The 14578-nt window shown below is 44.3% G+C and overlaps 1 protein-coding gene across 1 annotated transcript in view; it reads left to right on the top strand.

The window, feature by feature from the left end:
- DDB1 (damage specific DNA binding protein 1) overlaps positions 1-14578 on the top strand; it is a 34638-nt gene that overhangs the window by 7923 nt on the left and 12137 nt on the right. Inside the window, exons 7-18 of the mRNA XM_003909737.3 lie at positions 1092-1250; positions 2422-2505; positions 3101-3217; positions 3818-3920; positions 9142-9217; positions 9316-9424; positions 11213-11391; positions 11491-11654; positions 11732-11839; positions 11995-12202; positions 13935-14030; positions 14124-14235. Of these exons, the coding sequence (XP_003909786.1) occupies positions 1092-1250; positions 2422-2505; positions 3101-3217; positions 3818-3920; positions 9142-9217; positions 9316-9424; positions 11213-11391; positions 11491-11654; positions 11732-11839; positions 11995-12202; positions 13935-14030; positions 14124-14235 (1515 nt within the window). The remainder of the gene's footprint in view (positions 1-1091; positions 1251-2421; positions 2506-3100; positions 3218-3817; positions 3921-9141; positions 9218-9315; positions 9425-11212; positions 11392-11490; positions 11655-11731; positions 11840-11994; positions 12203-13934; positions 14031-14123; positions 14236-14578) is intronic.

Raw genomic sequence — 14578 nt, 5'->3', positions numbered from 1 at the left:
CGAGTAACTAGAATTACAGGCATGAACTACCACATGGGGCAACTTTAAGAAGGGAAAATTTTGGCAATTCCTTCCTTTTTTTTTTTGAGATGGAGTTTTGCTCTTGTTGCCCAGGCTGGAGTGCAATAGCACGATCTCAGCTCACCGCAACCTCTGCCTCCCAGGTTCAAGCGATTCTCCTGCCTCAGCCTCCCTAGTACCTGGGATTACAGGCATGTGCCACCACGCCTGGCTAATTTTGTATTTTTAGTAGAGATGGGGTTTCTCCATGTTGGTCAGGCTGGTCTCAAACTCCCGACCGCAGGTGATCCACCGCCTCGGCCTCCCAAAGTGCCGGGATTACAGGCATGAGCCACTGTGCCTGGCCACAATTTTGGCAATTTCTGTTGCATGTAATGTTTTCAGGGCTCAAATCATATAAAGTAATATATTGATAAATTATAAAGGCTAAAAAAGTCAAAAATTTCACGGACTTAGAATATCAAGTTGTAAAAGTTAAGCCTTAAAAGTTTCATTTTACTTACTTTTTGAGAAAAAAGAACAAAATCTAGCTGGCTACAGTGGCAAGTGCCTGCAGTCCTAGCCACTTGAGCGGATGGCTTGAGTCCAGGAGTTAGGCTGCAGTGCACCGTAATCATGCCTGTGAATAGCCACTGTACTTTAGCCTGGGTGACATAGCGAGACCCTGTCTCTAAAAAAGAACAAAATCTGTGGTAGCATTGCCACAGTGGTAGAGGTAATTAGTGGTATTAAGAATAAATAACTACATTTGTAATAGCATGCATAGTTCAGTGAATTTTGGCAGCAGCTTCCTATTCTGTGTATTTCTATTTTCCTGCAGAATGACGACATATCAGTAAACATATAAGATATATTGATGGAGCTCCTCAGAAAATTATCTTCAAAATAAAAAAGCTCCCCATTTTGTATTAATGGGGAATAGGATCTATCCTCATTTTCATGTAATGTTATCTGAGCGATTTGTCTGCCGGTAAAATGGCTGGGTTTGGTGAAGGGAGTGGTCCAGTAGGGTTTGTTTTCTGGTGTGGAAGATGCTGAATCTCTAATGACTGTTTCCTCCCCATTGGCAGCAAAGCACGATTGTGTGCCACAATCGAGTGGACCCTAATGGCTCAAGATACCTGCTGGGAGACATGGAAGGCCGGCTCTTCATGCTGCTTTTGGAGAAGGAGGAACAGATGGATGGTACCGTCACGCTCAAGGATCTCCGTGTAGAACTCCTTGGAGAGGTAGAACTTGTTCTCCCTGTTGCTCTACAATATTCTCTTAGGTTCCTAAAGATCCCAAGTGTGTGGTCCCACACCTCAACTCTGGGAATTATATTACTTAACACCTAACAACAAACTGTTGTTCTTGCTGTGGAAGTTGACTATTGAATGAGTTAGGTATTGGAGAATCTCACAGGATCCTGTGAGAATCTACCCAAGCTGCCCGTGAGAAAAGGAAAAGAAAGGGAAACAAAAGGATATAATCTGGAATTAAATATCAATCTAGCTGGTTTTGGTGGCTCACACCTGTGATCCCAGCACTTTGGGAGGCCGAGTCAGGGTGATTGTGTGAGCCCCAGGAGTTCGAGATTAGCCTGGTCAATATGGCAAAACGCCATCTCTACAAAAAGTACAGAAATTAGCTGGGTATGGTGGTGTGTGCCTGTATTCCCATCTACTTGGGAGGCTGAGGTGGGAGGATTACCTTAGCCTGGGGAGGTCAAGGTTGCAGTCAGTGAGCCAGGATTGTACCACTGCACTCCAGCCTGGGTGACAGCGGGACCCTGTCTCAAAAAAAAAAATTGCTGATTTCAGTTCTGGGAGGAGGTTCCCAAAAAGTTTAATATTAATACTTAGAGCCGGGCACGGTAGCTCGCGCCTGTAATCCCAGCACTTTGGGAGGCCGAGGTGGGCGGATCACGAGGTCAGGAGATCGAGACCATCCTGGCTAACACGGTGAAACCCCGTCTCTACTAAAAAAATACAAAAATTAAAAAATTAGCCAGGCATGGTGGCGGGCACTTGTAGTCCCAGCTACTCGGGAGGCTGAGGCAGGAGAATGGCACGAACCCGGAAGGCGGAGCTTGCAGTGAGCAAGATAGCGCAACTGCACTCCAGCCTGGCTAATGGAGTGAGACTCTGTCTCAAAAAAAAAAAGGAAGTATCTTTTGGAGCAGAAATATGCAAGACAAATGATAGATTTTTCTGAGTGTAGGGATGCAACAGATGAAGAATCACAAACTTCAGAGATTTAGAAATGTTTGCTTAGTGTGACCTGGGAATTTGAAACAGAAGTGTCCTGAATTATGGCTGCAGTTGCGAGTTTTCTTAGCAGATGTCTGAGATGTGGGTAGTATCTGGATCCCATGTGGAGTCCATTCTCATTTCTTTCACGTTGCTTACTTTCTTCCAGACCTCTATTGCTGAGTGCTTGACATACCTTGATAATGGTGTTGTGTTTGTCGGGTCTCGCCTGGGTGACTCCCAGCTTGTGAAGGTGAGAAGACACTTGTTTCTGGTTTCTTTTTCGCTGTCCTCACTGTTTCTTCATCAAATTTCTCCTATGTTTGGTGCCTCTCAGAATCTCTCCATTTTATCCACATCCCTACTGTCCAGCTTTCTACTTGGTTAATTTAACATCCTACCTCTGACTAGCTCTTTGTCTTTGTGGTTCATTCAGCAAATTTGCCGGACAAGGTGCTAGGTGCTGTGGATATATTGACGAGTAAGACCCAGCTCCTACCTTCAAACAGGTTATAGTTTAATGTAATGGACTTCTAGAATATGAAAACTTCGGACCTTCTCTGCAGGAAAATGCATGCAAACATTTTACATTAATTTTCAAACATTCACTTCTTCTCTGAAATCCATCCATGGACTCTAGGTCAGCCATCCTTGGCTGATTAATGGGTCACCTGTAAGACAACCATATTCCTTAGTCAACAGTCCCCTTCTGGAATCATCCCTTGGAACACGAGAATGGCAGATCTAGAAACTAGTTATTGAGAGTTTCTTTTGGACAATAACCATCTCTTTTGGGTAGGTCTGTTAGGGTGTTCTAGGACTAACATAACATTGTTCTTTCTTCTTAGCTCAACGTTGACAGTAATGAACAAGGCTCCTATGTAGTGGCCATGGAAACATTTACTAACTTAGGACCCATTGTGGATATGTGCGTGGTGGACCTGGAGAGGCAGGGGCAGGGGCAGGTAAGGGCCATTCTGAAAGTGGATAGTTGGTATTTGCCCACTCAAACTGTGTCCTCCTAGCTATACTTATCTAGAATGGGGAGGGTGCACTGAAAATACTTTTAAGAGCCCCCTCATGAATCCGAATGATATAAGGATAACTACTGTTTATTGAGTGCCTATCTTGGTCTGCCAGGCACTTTATATATATTATCTCTAATTATACAGGTACCCTAGATAGGGATTTTTGGCCATCTCAGAAGTGAGGAAAATTAGTGCTGAGAAAGATTAAGTAACTTTTTCCAAAGTCACCTAACTTAGTAAGTGGCAGGTGTATATAACTCCAGATCCTTTGCTCATTCTAGTAAACTAGGTCCCAGGGATCTAAGCAAGCTTGCTAGGAGCAGTGGTGGAAGCTTTTTGCTTCCTGCACTAGGATGTCCTGTCTGCTCCGTAAATTTGAAAAACTTTGGAAATCAACCTCTGCCAAGTCTGCATTCTCAAACCAGCCCCACAATAAAGGTTCTTGGATTTAGGTATACCGTGTTTGCTTTCTGGGCATCAGTATGACTGGCCCAGTATCTTGAGGGGGTTCTTTAGAAATATTTTCTCTGCTTGCAGCTGGTCACTTGCTCTGGGGCTTTCAAGGAAGGTTCCTTGCGGATCATCCGGAATGGAATTGGAATCCACGAGCATGCCAGCATTGACTTACCAGGCATCAAAGGTAGCTTTTTTGGTGAACACAGGATGCAGATCTTATATGAGGGACTTTGGCCTTGTTATATGTTGTGAAGGTGTTTTGGTGAGAGCCAGAGGAAAGCAAATCAAAGAAGAGTGAAGGTCATAACAACAGATCAGAAGCTTAAACATATCTGAAAGTATAAAAGTAAACTTAAAAAAAAAATACTCCTAATCAAAATTGGTAGTAGAATAGAGGACAGGGGATTAAAAGATTATAAATTAAATTTAATGTTTTTATGAGGGAACTGGTAGAATTCATAAAGAAAGAGACAGGATATTTTATGAAGATATATGTATAAATGTAACTTCTAGATAAAAAATATAAATCTTCCTAAATTCCAGGAGAATTTTAATTAAAAAAAGATCAGAGGCTAGGCAAGGTGGCGTGGCTCATGCCTGTCATTACAGCACTTTGGGAGGCCAAGGTGGAAGGATTGCTTAAGCCCAAGAGTTTGAGACCAGCCTAAGCAATGTAGACCTCATCTCTATAAAAAAATAAAAAATTAGCCAGGGGTGATGGTGCATGCCTGTGGTTCCAGCTACTTGGTTCTAGCCTAGGTGGTTGTAGCCTTGAGGCTGTAGAGAGCCATGATTGTGCCACTGCACTCTAGCTTGGGCGACAGTGAGATCTTGTCTCACCAAAAAAAAAAAAAAAAAGGCTACACAGTGAAAGACATTTACAATGTATAAGCGTAACCTAAAACAATATGACAGAATTGATATGGAACATAGCTGTCATGTCAGTAAATGTAAATGTCCTGTTAGAGGACAACATAATTAGATCAAATCATGAAACAAAACCACCTTAAAGTTGTATATAGGAGGCACATCTTTAAAAGAGTAATTCTGAAGGCAGGTGCAGTGGCGTGTGTCTGTAGTCCCAGCCACTTGGGAGGCTGAGGCAGGAGGATCGCTTGAGTCCAGGAGTTTGAGACCAGCCTGGGCAACGTAGCAGGATCCCATCTCAATTTTAAAAAAGGAGTAATTCAGAATATGAAAAAAAAAAAAGTATGGGAAAAGGTGAATAAAGAAATAGAAGTATGGCCAGACATGTTGCCTGATGCCTGTAATGCCAGCAGTTTGGGAGGCTGAGGCAGGTGGATCACTTGATTTCAGGAGTTCGAGACCAGCCTGGCCAACATGGTGAAACCCTGTCTCTACTAAAAATACAAAAAATTAGCCAGGCATGGTGTGGGTGCCTGTAATCCCAGCTACTCGGGAGGCTGAGACAGGAGAGGCACTTGAACCTGGGAGACAGAGGTAGCAGTGAGCTGAGACTGTGCCACTGCACTACAGCCTGGGCCACATAATGAGACTCCATCTCAAAAAAAAAAAAAAAAAAAAAAAGGAAATAGAAGTATATGAAATTGCAAAGGAAGAGATCATGTAACTATAAACCCAAGATAATCAACTAAAAAACTACTATAGACAATAAAAATTCACTGAGGTAGCAGGATATAAAAGTAATGTACTAAAATTAATAGCTTTCATGTAAACACAATTAGGAAGTATAGTAGAGGAAAGGGGGCAATTTACAATAACAAGAAAATGATAAAGTACCAAGGAGTACATTTAACAAAATTGTGCAAAACCTATACAAGGAAAACTTAAAAATACTCCTAAAGGATGAAAAGAACAAGTTGATCAAATGAAAAAGACACACCAAGGTCTACAAATCAATATAAAGTTGTTCTCTCTTTGTATATAATGTACCTCAATATGTATACATTTTTTCCTTGACTTAGACAAGTCCGAATGGAAAAAGGAAGAAGCAGGCATAACCAGGAAAACTTTAAAAAGAGCAGTGAGAGGCAGGGCGTGATGCCTCACGCCTGTAATCCCAGTACTTTGGGAGGCCGAGGCGGGCAGATTACGAGGTCAGGAGATCGAGACCATCCTGGCCAACATGATGAAACCCCGTCTCTACTAAAATACAAAAAATTAGCTGGGGTTGGTGGCGCGTGCCTGTAGTCCCAGCTACTCGGGAGGCTGAGGCAGGGGAATCATTTGAACTCGGGAGGCGGAGGTTGCAGTGAGCCGAGATTGCGCGATTGCACTCCAGCCTGGCGACAGAGTGAGACTCCATCTCAAAAAAAAAAAAAGCAGTGAGGCTGGGCGTGGTGGCTCACGCCTGTAATCCCAGCACTTTGGGAGGCCGAGGCGGGCAGATCATGAGGTCAGGAGATCGAGACCATCCTGGCAAACATGGTGAAACCCCATCTCTACTAAAAATACAAAAAATTAGCCGGGCGTGGTGGCGGGCGCCTGTAGTCCCAGCTACTTGGGAGGCTGAGGCTGGAGAATGGCATGAACCCGGGAGGTGGAGCTTGCAGTGAGCCGAGATCTCGCCACTGCACTCCAGCCTGGGTGACAGAGCGAGACTCTCTCAAAAAAAAAAAAAAACAGTGAGACAGGTTAACCCTACCAGATACTGAAACGTACTGTTAAGCCTCTATAATTAGAAGTGTTGTATTGCTGATGAATAGGCAGAGTCTAATGGGCAGATTCAGAAGTCCGGAAATGACAATTACACGTGGAAATTCAGTGTATGATAGTGGTGGCTTCTCAGTTCAGTGAGTAAAGTTGGGACTTTTAAAATTTTTATTTTTATTTTTATTCATTTTTTGAGATAGGGTCTCACTCTGTCACCCAGGCTGGAGTACAGTGGCATGATCATGGCTTACTATAGCCTCAGTCTCCTGGGCTCAAGTGATCTTCCCTGTCTCAGCCTCCCAGTAGCTGGGACTGCAACCATGTGCCACCATGCCTGGCTAATTTTATTTTTTTGGTAGAGACAGGGTCTCCCTATGTTGCCCAGGCTGATCTCAAACTCCTGGGCTCAAGCGATCCTCCTGCCTTGGCCTTGTAAAGTGCTGTAATGACAGGCGTGAGCCACTGAGCCTAGCTTAAAGTTGAGACTTAATAAATGGTGTTTTTGGGATAACTGATAGTCATTTGGGAAAAGACAAGTTTGGGTTCCTACTGCCTGCCAAATGTACACTTGGCTAGAATCTAAATGGATGAAAAACTTAATGTAAAAAAACGAAGCCATAACTAAGACTCAAAGTACAGAAGCCAGAAAGAAAGATTGATAAATTCAACTATATAAAGATAAAACACTTCATAGCAAAAGCAAAACAGAACACTATTAGCTAAGTCAGAAGAAATGACAAACTGGATAAAAATATTCTGTAGTTCATCTTATAGACAAAAGGCCCAGTCTTCCTAATTTATAAGAAATTTATAGGAAGATCACTAAATTTTCTGTCCCCAAACTAGCAAAGGACATGAATGGACAGGCAACAGTCCTGAGAAATGCACATTAACACCAAACAACTCTACTAGTTGACCAAAATCCAGAAGTTTGGCCATACGTGATGTTGGTCAGGCATGAGAAAATAAACGTGCTTGTGCATCCTCTATAGACGGGAATTGGGCAATATCAAAAACAGCATTTAGCAGTTTACTTAGTAGTCCCAGTTCTGAGCCTCTACCTGACCTTCATATGTGTAAAGTGACATGAAAATACAAGCTTATTTCTTGTGGCATTGTATGTTATAGCAAAATACTGTGTAAATGTCATGAGAAGGAATTTGTTAATCTGCATGATTTAATAATAATTGTATAGATAAATGATTTACACAATTAAATACTGTGTTCCGATAAGGGCTTTAAGCATATATTGTTAAACGAAAGAACAAGGTGCAGAATAGTGCTTGATAAACTATATTATATTTGTATTTGCTTGTAATACTCTATTTCCTTAAATTAAAAAAAAAATTAAGCTTGGTGTTGAGTGGTGGGCCTGTAGTCCTCTCTATTCAGGAGGCTGAGGTGGGAGGATCACTTGAGCCCAGGAGATGGAGGCCAGACTGGGGCAACATAGTAAGATCCCCCCACACCCCATCTCTTTACCAGAAAGCTAAACAAGATGCCTTTATTGATTACTTGTTTGGGGAATGGGTTGGAGGGAGGCATGGAAATGAGACTTTTCTGTGTACTTTTAAAAAATATATTTAGGCCGGGTGCAGTGGCTCATACCTGTAATCCTAGTACTTTGGGAGACTGAGCTGGCTGATCATGAGGTCAGGAGATTGAGACCATCCTGGCTAACACGGTGAAACCCTGTCTTTACTAAAAATAGAAAAAATTAGCCGGGCGTGGTAATGCACACCTGTAGTCCCAGCTACTCAGGAGGCTGAGGCAGGAGAATTGCTTGAACCCAGAGGCAGAGGTTGTAGTGAGCCGAGATCGTGCCACTGCACCCCCACCTGGGTGACAGAGCAAGACTCTGTCTCAAAAAAAAAAAATAAATAAATAAATAAATTTAGACTTTGGGTAATGGAAATGTATATAATCCAATCCCAAATTTAAAACAGGCTCAAAACAGCTTTAAAACTATCTAACTTTTGGCGGGGCGCGGTGGCTCACGCCTGTAATCCTAGCACTTTGGGAGACCGAGGAGGGCAAATCACGAGGTCAGGAGATTGAGACCATCCTGGCTAACACAGCCAAACCCTGTCTCTACTAAAAATACAAAAAATTAGCTGGGCATGATGGTGGGCACCTGTGGTCCCAGCTACTTGGGAGACTGAGGCAGGAGAATGGCATGAACCTGGGAGGCAGAGCTTGCAGTGAGCTGAGATCGGGCCACTGCACTTCAGCCTGGACGACAGCGAGACTCTCACACACACAAAAAAAGGCCAAAAAAAAAAAACCACTAACTTTTTAGAGCCTTAAAACCAAGAAGGAGCGAGAGGGGGTTTCAGCTCAGGGCTCCAAGTTCCAGCCCTTCCAGTGGTGTCAGGCTGCCCTATCCATATGTATACCTTTTTTTTTTTTTTTTTTGAGGCAGCATCTTGCTGTGTCACCCACGCTGGAGTGCAATGACATGATCATAGCTGCAGCCTCTGTCTCCTAGTCTTAAGCAATCCCCCGACCTCAGCCTCCCATGTAGCTGGAACTACAGTTTTGTGCCACCGCACCTAGCAAGTTCTTTTGTATTTTTGGCAGAGACAAGGTCTGTCTCTCCATTTTGCCCAGGCTGGTCTAGAACTCCTGGTCCCAAGCAGTTCTCCTGCCTCAGCCTTCTCAGGTGTTGAGATTACAGGCATGAGCCACTGCCCCTGGGCTGCCCTGTCTGTAGATATGCACGCTAAGTGTTGGTCTGTCCTATGCATCTGAATCCTTGGTCCTTGTTCCAGGATTATGGCCACTGCGGTCTGACCCTAATCGTGAGACTGATGACACTTTGGTGCTCTCTTTTGTGGGCCAGACAAGGTAAGGATGGGTCTAGTCCCAGCTGTTGGTGCTGGTGAGAAGGTTGTGAGGTGGGGAAGCTGGTCCCAGGCTGACCCAGGCCCTCCATTCTGCTGCAGAGTTCTCATGTTAAATGGAGAGGAGGTAGAAGAAACCGAACTGATGGGTTTCGTGGATGATCAGCAGACTTTCTTCTGTGGCAACGTGGCTCATCAGCAGCTTATCCAGGTGATAACTGAGAAAGGGGCAGGTGTTACCATGTACTTGAATTGACCTAGAGTGCAGTACAGAGCACCACTGGATTTTAAAACAACCAATTTTTATGGCTCCAAAAACAATGTAAAAATTCTAGGGGAAAAAAATTATAGATAACCCACTACTCAGAGATCACAGCTCTTAACCTTAGAGTTGCTCCTTTTAGCTTTATTTTTTTCTGCAAATGTATGTGTATTTACAATTTCTTTTATAGACTTGGATCGTTGTATACATAAATATAAAAATATAGTTTCGGATCCTGTTTTAGTGCTAATTTTATTTTCCGAGACACTCAAATTTTTTCCCTTTGTTAAAATAGTGATATATCCTTATTTAAAAAATTGGAAAATACCAAAAAGCACAAAAAAAGAAAAAATTTATCATGATGCTACCATCCAATATGACTCTTTCCACATGTTAATTGTAACCGAAACTTACCCTATTCTGATCCTTACTTTCAATCTATCTGCGATATGGGGACAGATAGCCTTCTGGCATTTGTTATCCACGAGAACTTCATTTCTGACACCCTTCCACCCCTCAGCAATTGTTTGAAGTTTGGAGTGACCCTGACATCCTTTAGCTTTTTGCACTCTCTCCTAACCTTCTGAGCTGTTCTTGACTCTGTGGCCAGAGTCCATCTTGCCATTGGTGGGTAGGGCACTGGAGTGCCTAAGGATTAATGAACTGTCTCCTTCTTTTTATCCACCCGGTTTTCCTTTTAGCCACCTGGCAGTGGTAGATTGGTAAAACTGGAGGGAAATTCTGTCAGTTTGCAAACCAAGTGTGGGACGTGCCCAGATACTGAGTCATTGCTTTGTCAGTGTTATCTAACTATTGGCCTGAAGACTGGCACCAGCTCACCTATCTATTATTAAAGAGCTTTCATCCTTAAATATAAACTCAATCATGCTAGGTAAGATGAATGAATAGATAACAGTGTCACCAACCTACTTCCTGTTTTATTTCAGTGATAAATTTATACAATATATTTCTATACAATTTTGTAACCTTTATTAAGGAACTTTAAATAATTTAACTGGCTCATACACAGTAAAGAACTTAGATATTTTAGAGGTCTGATTTGGGGGATAAGAAAAACTGCTGAGACTGGTGGTTACAGCCAGACATGGTGGCTCACGCTTGTAATCCCAACGCTTTGTGAAGCCGAGGTGGGTGGATCATGAGGTCAAGAGTTCAGGATCAGCCTGGCCAACCTGGTGAAACCCCGTCTCTACCCAAAATACAAAAGTTAGCCAGGTGTGGTGGCATGTGCCTGTAATCCCAGCTACTCGGAAGGCTAAGGCATGAGGCAGGAGAACGGCTTGAACCCGGGAGGCGGAGGTTGTGGTGAGCTGAGATTGCGCCACTGCACTCCAGCCTGGGCGACACAGCAAGACTCTGTCTCAAAAAAAAAAAAATAGGCCAAAAAACTGGTGATCACAGGGTCTTACTGTATTCATATCTTCCCACAGGATGCAGTTTGTATTACCCAAGTAAGCCTCAATTAGAATGAAATAGTCCTTTTCCCCACTGGCTGTAGGTTTGAAAGCTGTAAGCTACTTTTAAGCTGGCCTCCTTCAGGCGTTCATCCAAAAATGACGTCTATTGTAATCATTAGCAGGACTTTGGGGAATAAGAAATAGAAGCCTCATGTAGCTTATTCGTAGGGCTTTATTAGGGCTGTATTTACCACCTTTCCACTCCTGTGTGGACCCTGGCAGATGCTTGGAGACATTTGCTCATCTGCTCTTTATCTAGATCACTTCAGCGTCGGTGAGGTTGGTCTCTCAAGAACCCAAAGCTCTGGTCAGTGAATGGAAGGAGCCTCAGGCCAAGAACATCAGTGTGGCTTCCTGCAACAGCAGCCAGGTGGTGGTAGCTGTGGGCAGGGCCCTCTACTATCTGCAGATCCATCCTCAGGAGCTCCGGCAGATCAGGTGTGTGGTTTTTTTTCTATCTGCTTGCTTTCCTCCTCTTTTCTCTAGGACTTCTTTGATCCTTGGATTCCTTCCTCTGCCATATTCTTCTTTGTTCAGCCACACAGAGATGGAACATGAAGTGGCTTGCTTGGACATCACCCCATTAGGAGATAGCAATGGACTGTCCCCTCTTTGTGCCATTGGCCTCTGGACGGACATCTCGGCTCGTATCTTGAAGTTGCCTTCTTTTGAACTACTGCACAAGGAGATGCTGGGTGGAGGTATGTGTCATTTAGGGACCTGGATTGGGACAGAGTCAAAATGTGGAACAAGAACATAATGTCCCCATTTCTCACAGAGATCATTCCTCGCTCTATCCTGATGACCACCTTTGAGAGTAGCCACTACCTCCTTTGTGCCTTGGGAGATGGAGCGCTTTTCTACTTTGGGCTCAACATTGAGACAGGTGAGAGTAGTATTTTGAGTGAGGGACTCGTTCAGAAATGGAGTCTTAGAATTACACAGAATTCTTAGTCCCAGGGTTCTGCTTTTGAACTTTCACAGGCCAGCTATTTGTCCTGTTTTCTTTCTTCCTTTCTCCTGATGTCATTCTCTCTGTAGGTCTGTTGAGTGACCGTAAGAAGGTGACTTTAGGCACCCAGCCCACCGTATTGAGGACTTTTCGTTCTCTGTCTACTACCAACGTCTTTGCTTGCTCTGACCGCCCCACTGTCATCTATAGCAGCAACCACAAATTGGTCTTCTCAAATGTCAACCTCAAGGAAGTGAACTACATGTGTCCCCTCAATTCAGATGGCTATCCTGACAGGTGAATCTCTTTTTCCTTATGTAATGAGAGCTATTGATTGAGGGGATCGTGATGTTTTCTTCAAACCCTTACCTCAAAGCCTTTTTCCGGTGTCAAAGTCATAAGTAACTGAGATGGGAGGTATAGTGCAGAGGTTCTCAAATCTGGCTACCCACTAGAAACACCTGGGAAGTTTTTTAAAACTGCAGAGTTTTTGGAATCTTCCTCAGAGTCTGATTCAGTAGGTCTGAGGTTGAGCTCTGGAATCTGTATTTTCAGAAAACTTATCAGGTGATTCAGATGATTGTTTCATAACCCCTAATTCAGAGATCATTTTGTGTCCCTCTAGAGCAGGAGTTCTCAAAGGGTGGCCCCAATCAGCAGCTACAGCACTACTTGGGAACTTGTTAGAAATGCAGATTCTCTGGCTGGGCATGGTGGCTCATGCCTGTAATCCCGGCACTTTGGGAGGCCGGGGCAGGAGGATCATTTGAAGTCAGGAGTTTGAGACTAGCCTGGCCAACATGTTGAAACCTTGTCTCTACTAAAAATACAAAAATTAGGTATGGTGGTACGTGCCTGTAATCGCAGCTACTTGGGATGCTGAGGCAGGAGATTCCCTTGAAACTGGGAGGTTGCTGGGCACAGTGGCTCATGCCTGTAATCCCAGCTCTGGGAGGCTGCGGTGGGTGGATCACTGGAGGTCAGGAGCTCGAGACCAGTCTGGCCAACATGGCAAAACCCCATCTCTACTAAAAATCTCTACTAAAAATACAGAAGTTAGCTGGGTGTGGTGGCAGGCATCTGTAATCCCAGCTACTCAGGAGGTTCAAGGAGAATCGCTTGAACCCAGGAGGCAGAGTTTGCAGTGAGCTGAGATCTCACCATTGCACTCCAGCCTGGTGACAAGAACAAAACTCTGTCTCAAAAAAAAAAAAAAAATGGGAGGTGGAGGTTGCAGTGAGCTTACTTAGATTGCACCGCTACACTCCAGCCTAGATAACAGAGCTGAGACTCTCTCTCAAAAAAGAAAGAAAGAAAAGAAAGAAATGCAGATGCTTAGGCCCCATCCTGACTCACAGAATCAGAAACTGGGAGGGGACCCAGCAGACTGTTTTGACAAGCCCTCCAGCTGACTCTGACACAGGCAGTAGTTTGAAAGTCACTTTCCTGGAGCGGTGATTTTTTTAACTGGCTGCACATTATCATTAAATGGAAAGCTGTTGAAAATCTCAGCCTAGGCTCACCCAGACCAATGAAATAAGAGTATCTTGTGGATGGGACCAGGAATCAGAATTGTCTGTCTCTCCAGGTGATGTTTAGTGTGGAGTCAAAGCTGGTGTAATCCTGCCTTGTTTTTCTTTTTTTTTTTTTTTTTTGAGACGGAGTCTCGCTGTGTCGCCCAGGCTGGAGTGCAGTGGCGTGACCTCCACTCACTACAAGCTCCGCCTCCCAGGTTCACGCCATTCTCCTGCCTCAGCCTCCCGGGTAGCTGGGACTACACGCGCCCGCCACCGCGCCCGGCTAATTTTTGTATTTTTTTAGTAGAAACGGGGTTTCACCGTGTTAGCCAGGATGGTCTCAATCTCCTGACCTCGTGATCCGCCCGTCTTGGCCTCCCAAAGTGCTGGGATTATAGGCGTGAACCACCGCGTCTGGCCCCTGCCTTGTTTTTCTTCCTCTGTGGAGTTGCCTCATAGAATCTTTGCCTTCCTTGAGTCTCCTCAGTCTAAACCCAGACCCTTCTTTCCAGCCTGGCACTGGCCAACAATAGCACCCTCACCATTGGCACCATCGATGAGATCCAGAAGCTGCACATTCGCACAGTTCCCCTCTATGAGTCTCCAAGGTGAGGCCTGGGGTGGGAGAGTGGGATGTGGGAGTTGGTGTAGGGCGCTTCTGACTTTGTAAGTGACCCTGTTGTTCCATACTTGTTCTGCAGGAAGATCTGCTACCAGGAAGTGTCCCAGTGTTTCGGGGTCCTCTCCAGCCGCATTGAAGTCCAAGACACGAGTGGGGGCACAACAGCCTTGAGGCCCAGCGCTAGCACCCAGGTAAGGGCAATGGGCAAAGAAAGATGACATTAGAGCAGGGGCCAGCAAGCTTTCTGTAAAGGCCAGGTAGTAAAGGCTTTCAGCTTTGCAGGCAATGTGGTCTCAGTTACCACTAACTGTTCAACTTTGCCATCGTAGCCTGAAAGCAGCCGTAGGCAACAGGTAAGCATAGCTGACTTCTATAAAAGTGTATTTATAAAAAACAGTTCCTACTTGGTGGCCTTGCAGCATGAATAATTCCTTTTCTGTCACCATCATTTTGGGTCCTTTGTAGAGCAGAGTAGTAGAATAGGGGAGGAGCATGGGGTTTGGAGTCTGACAGAACGGACTTCCAGGTTTGTTT

The sequence above is a fragment of the Papio anubis genome, chromosome 12 (genome assembly GCF_008728515.1).
Source record: "Papio anubis isolate 15944 chromosome 12, Panubis1.0, whole genome shotgun sequence".
NCBI lineage: Eukaryota > Metazoa > Chordata > Mammalia > Primates > Cercopithecidae > Papio > Papio anubis.
The sequence above is the reverse complement of the archived record's forward strand: the minus strand, read 5'-3'. Positions and strand labels throughout refer to the sequence as shown.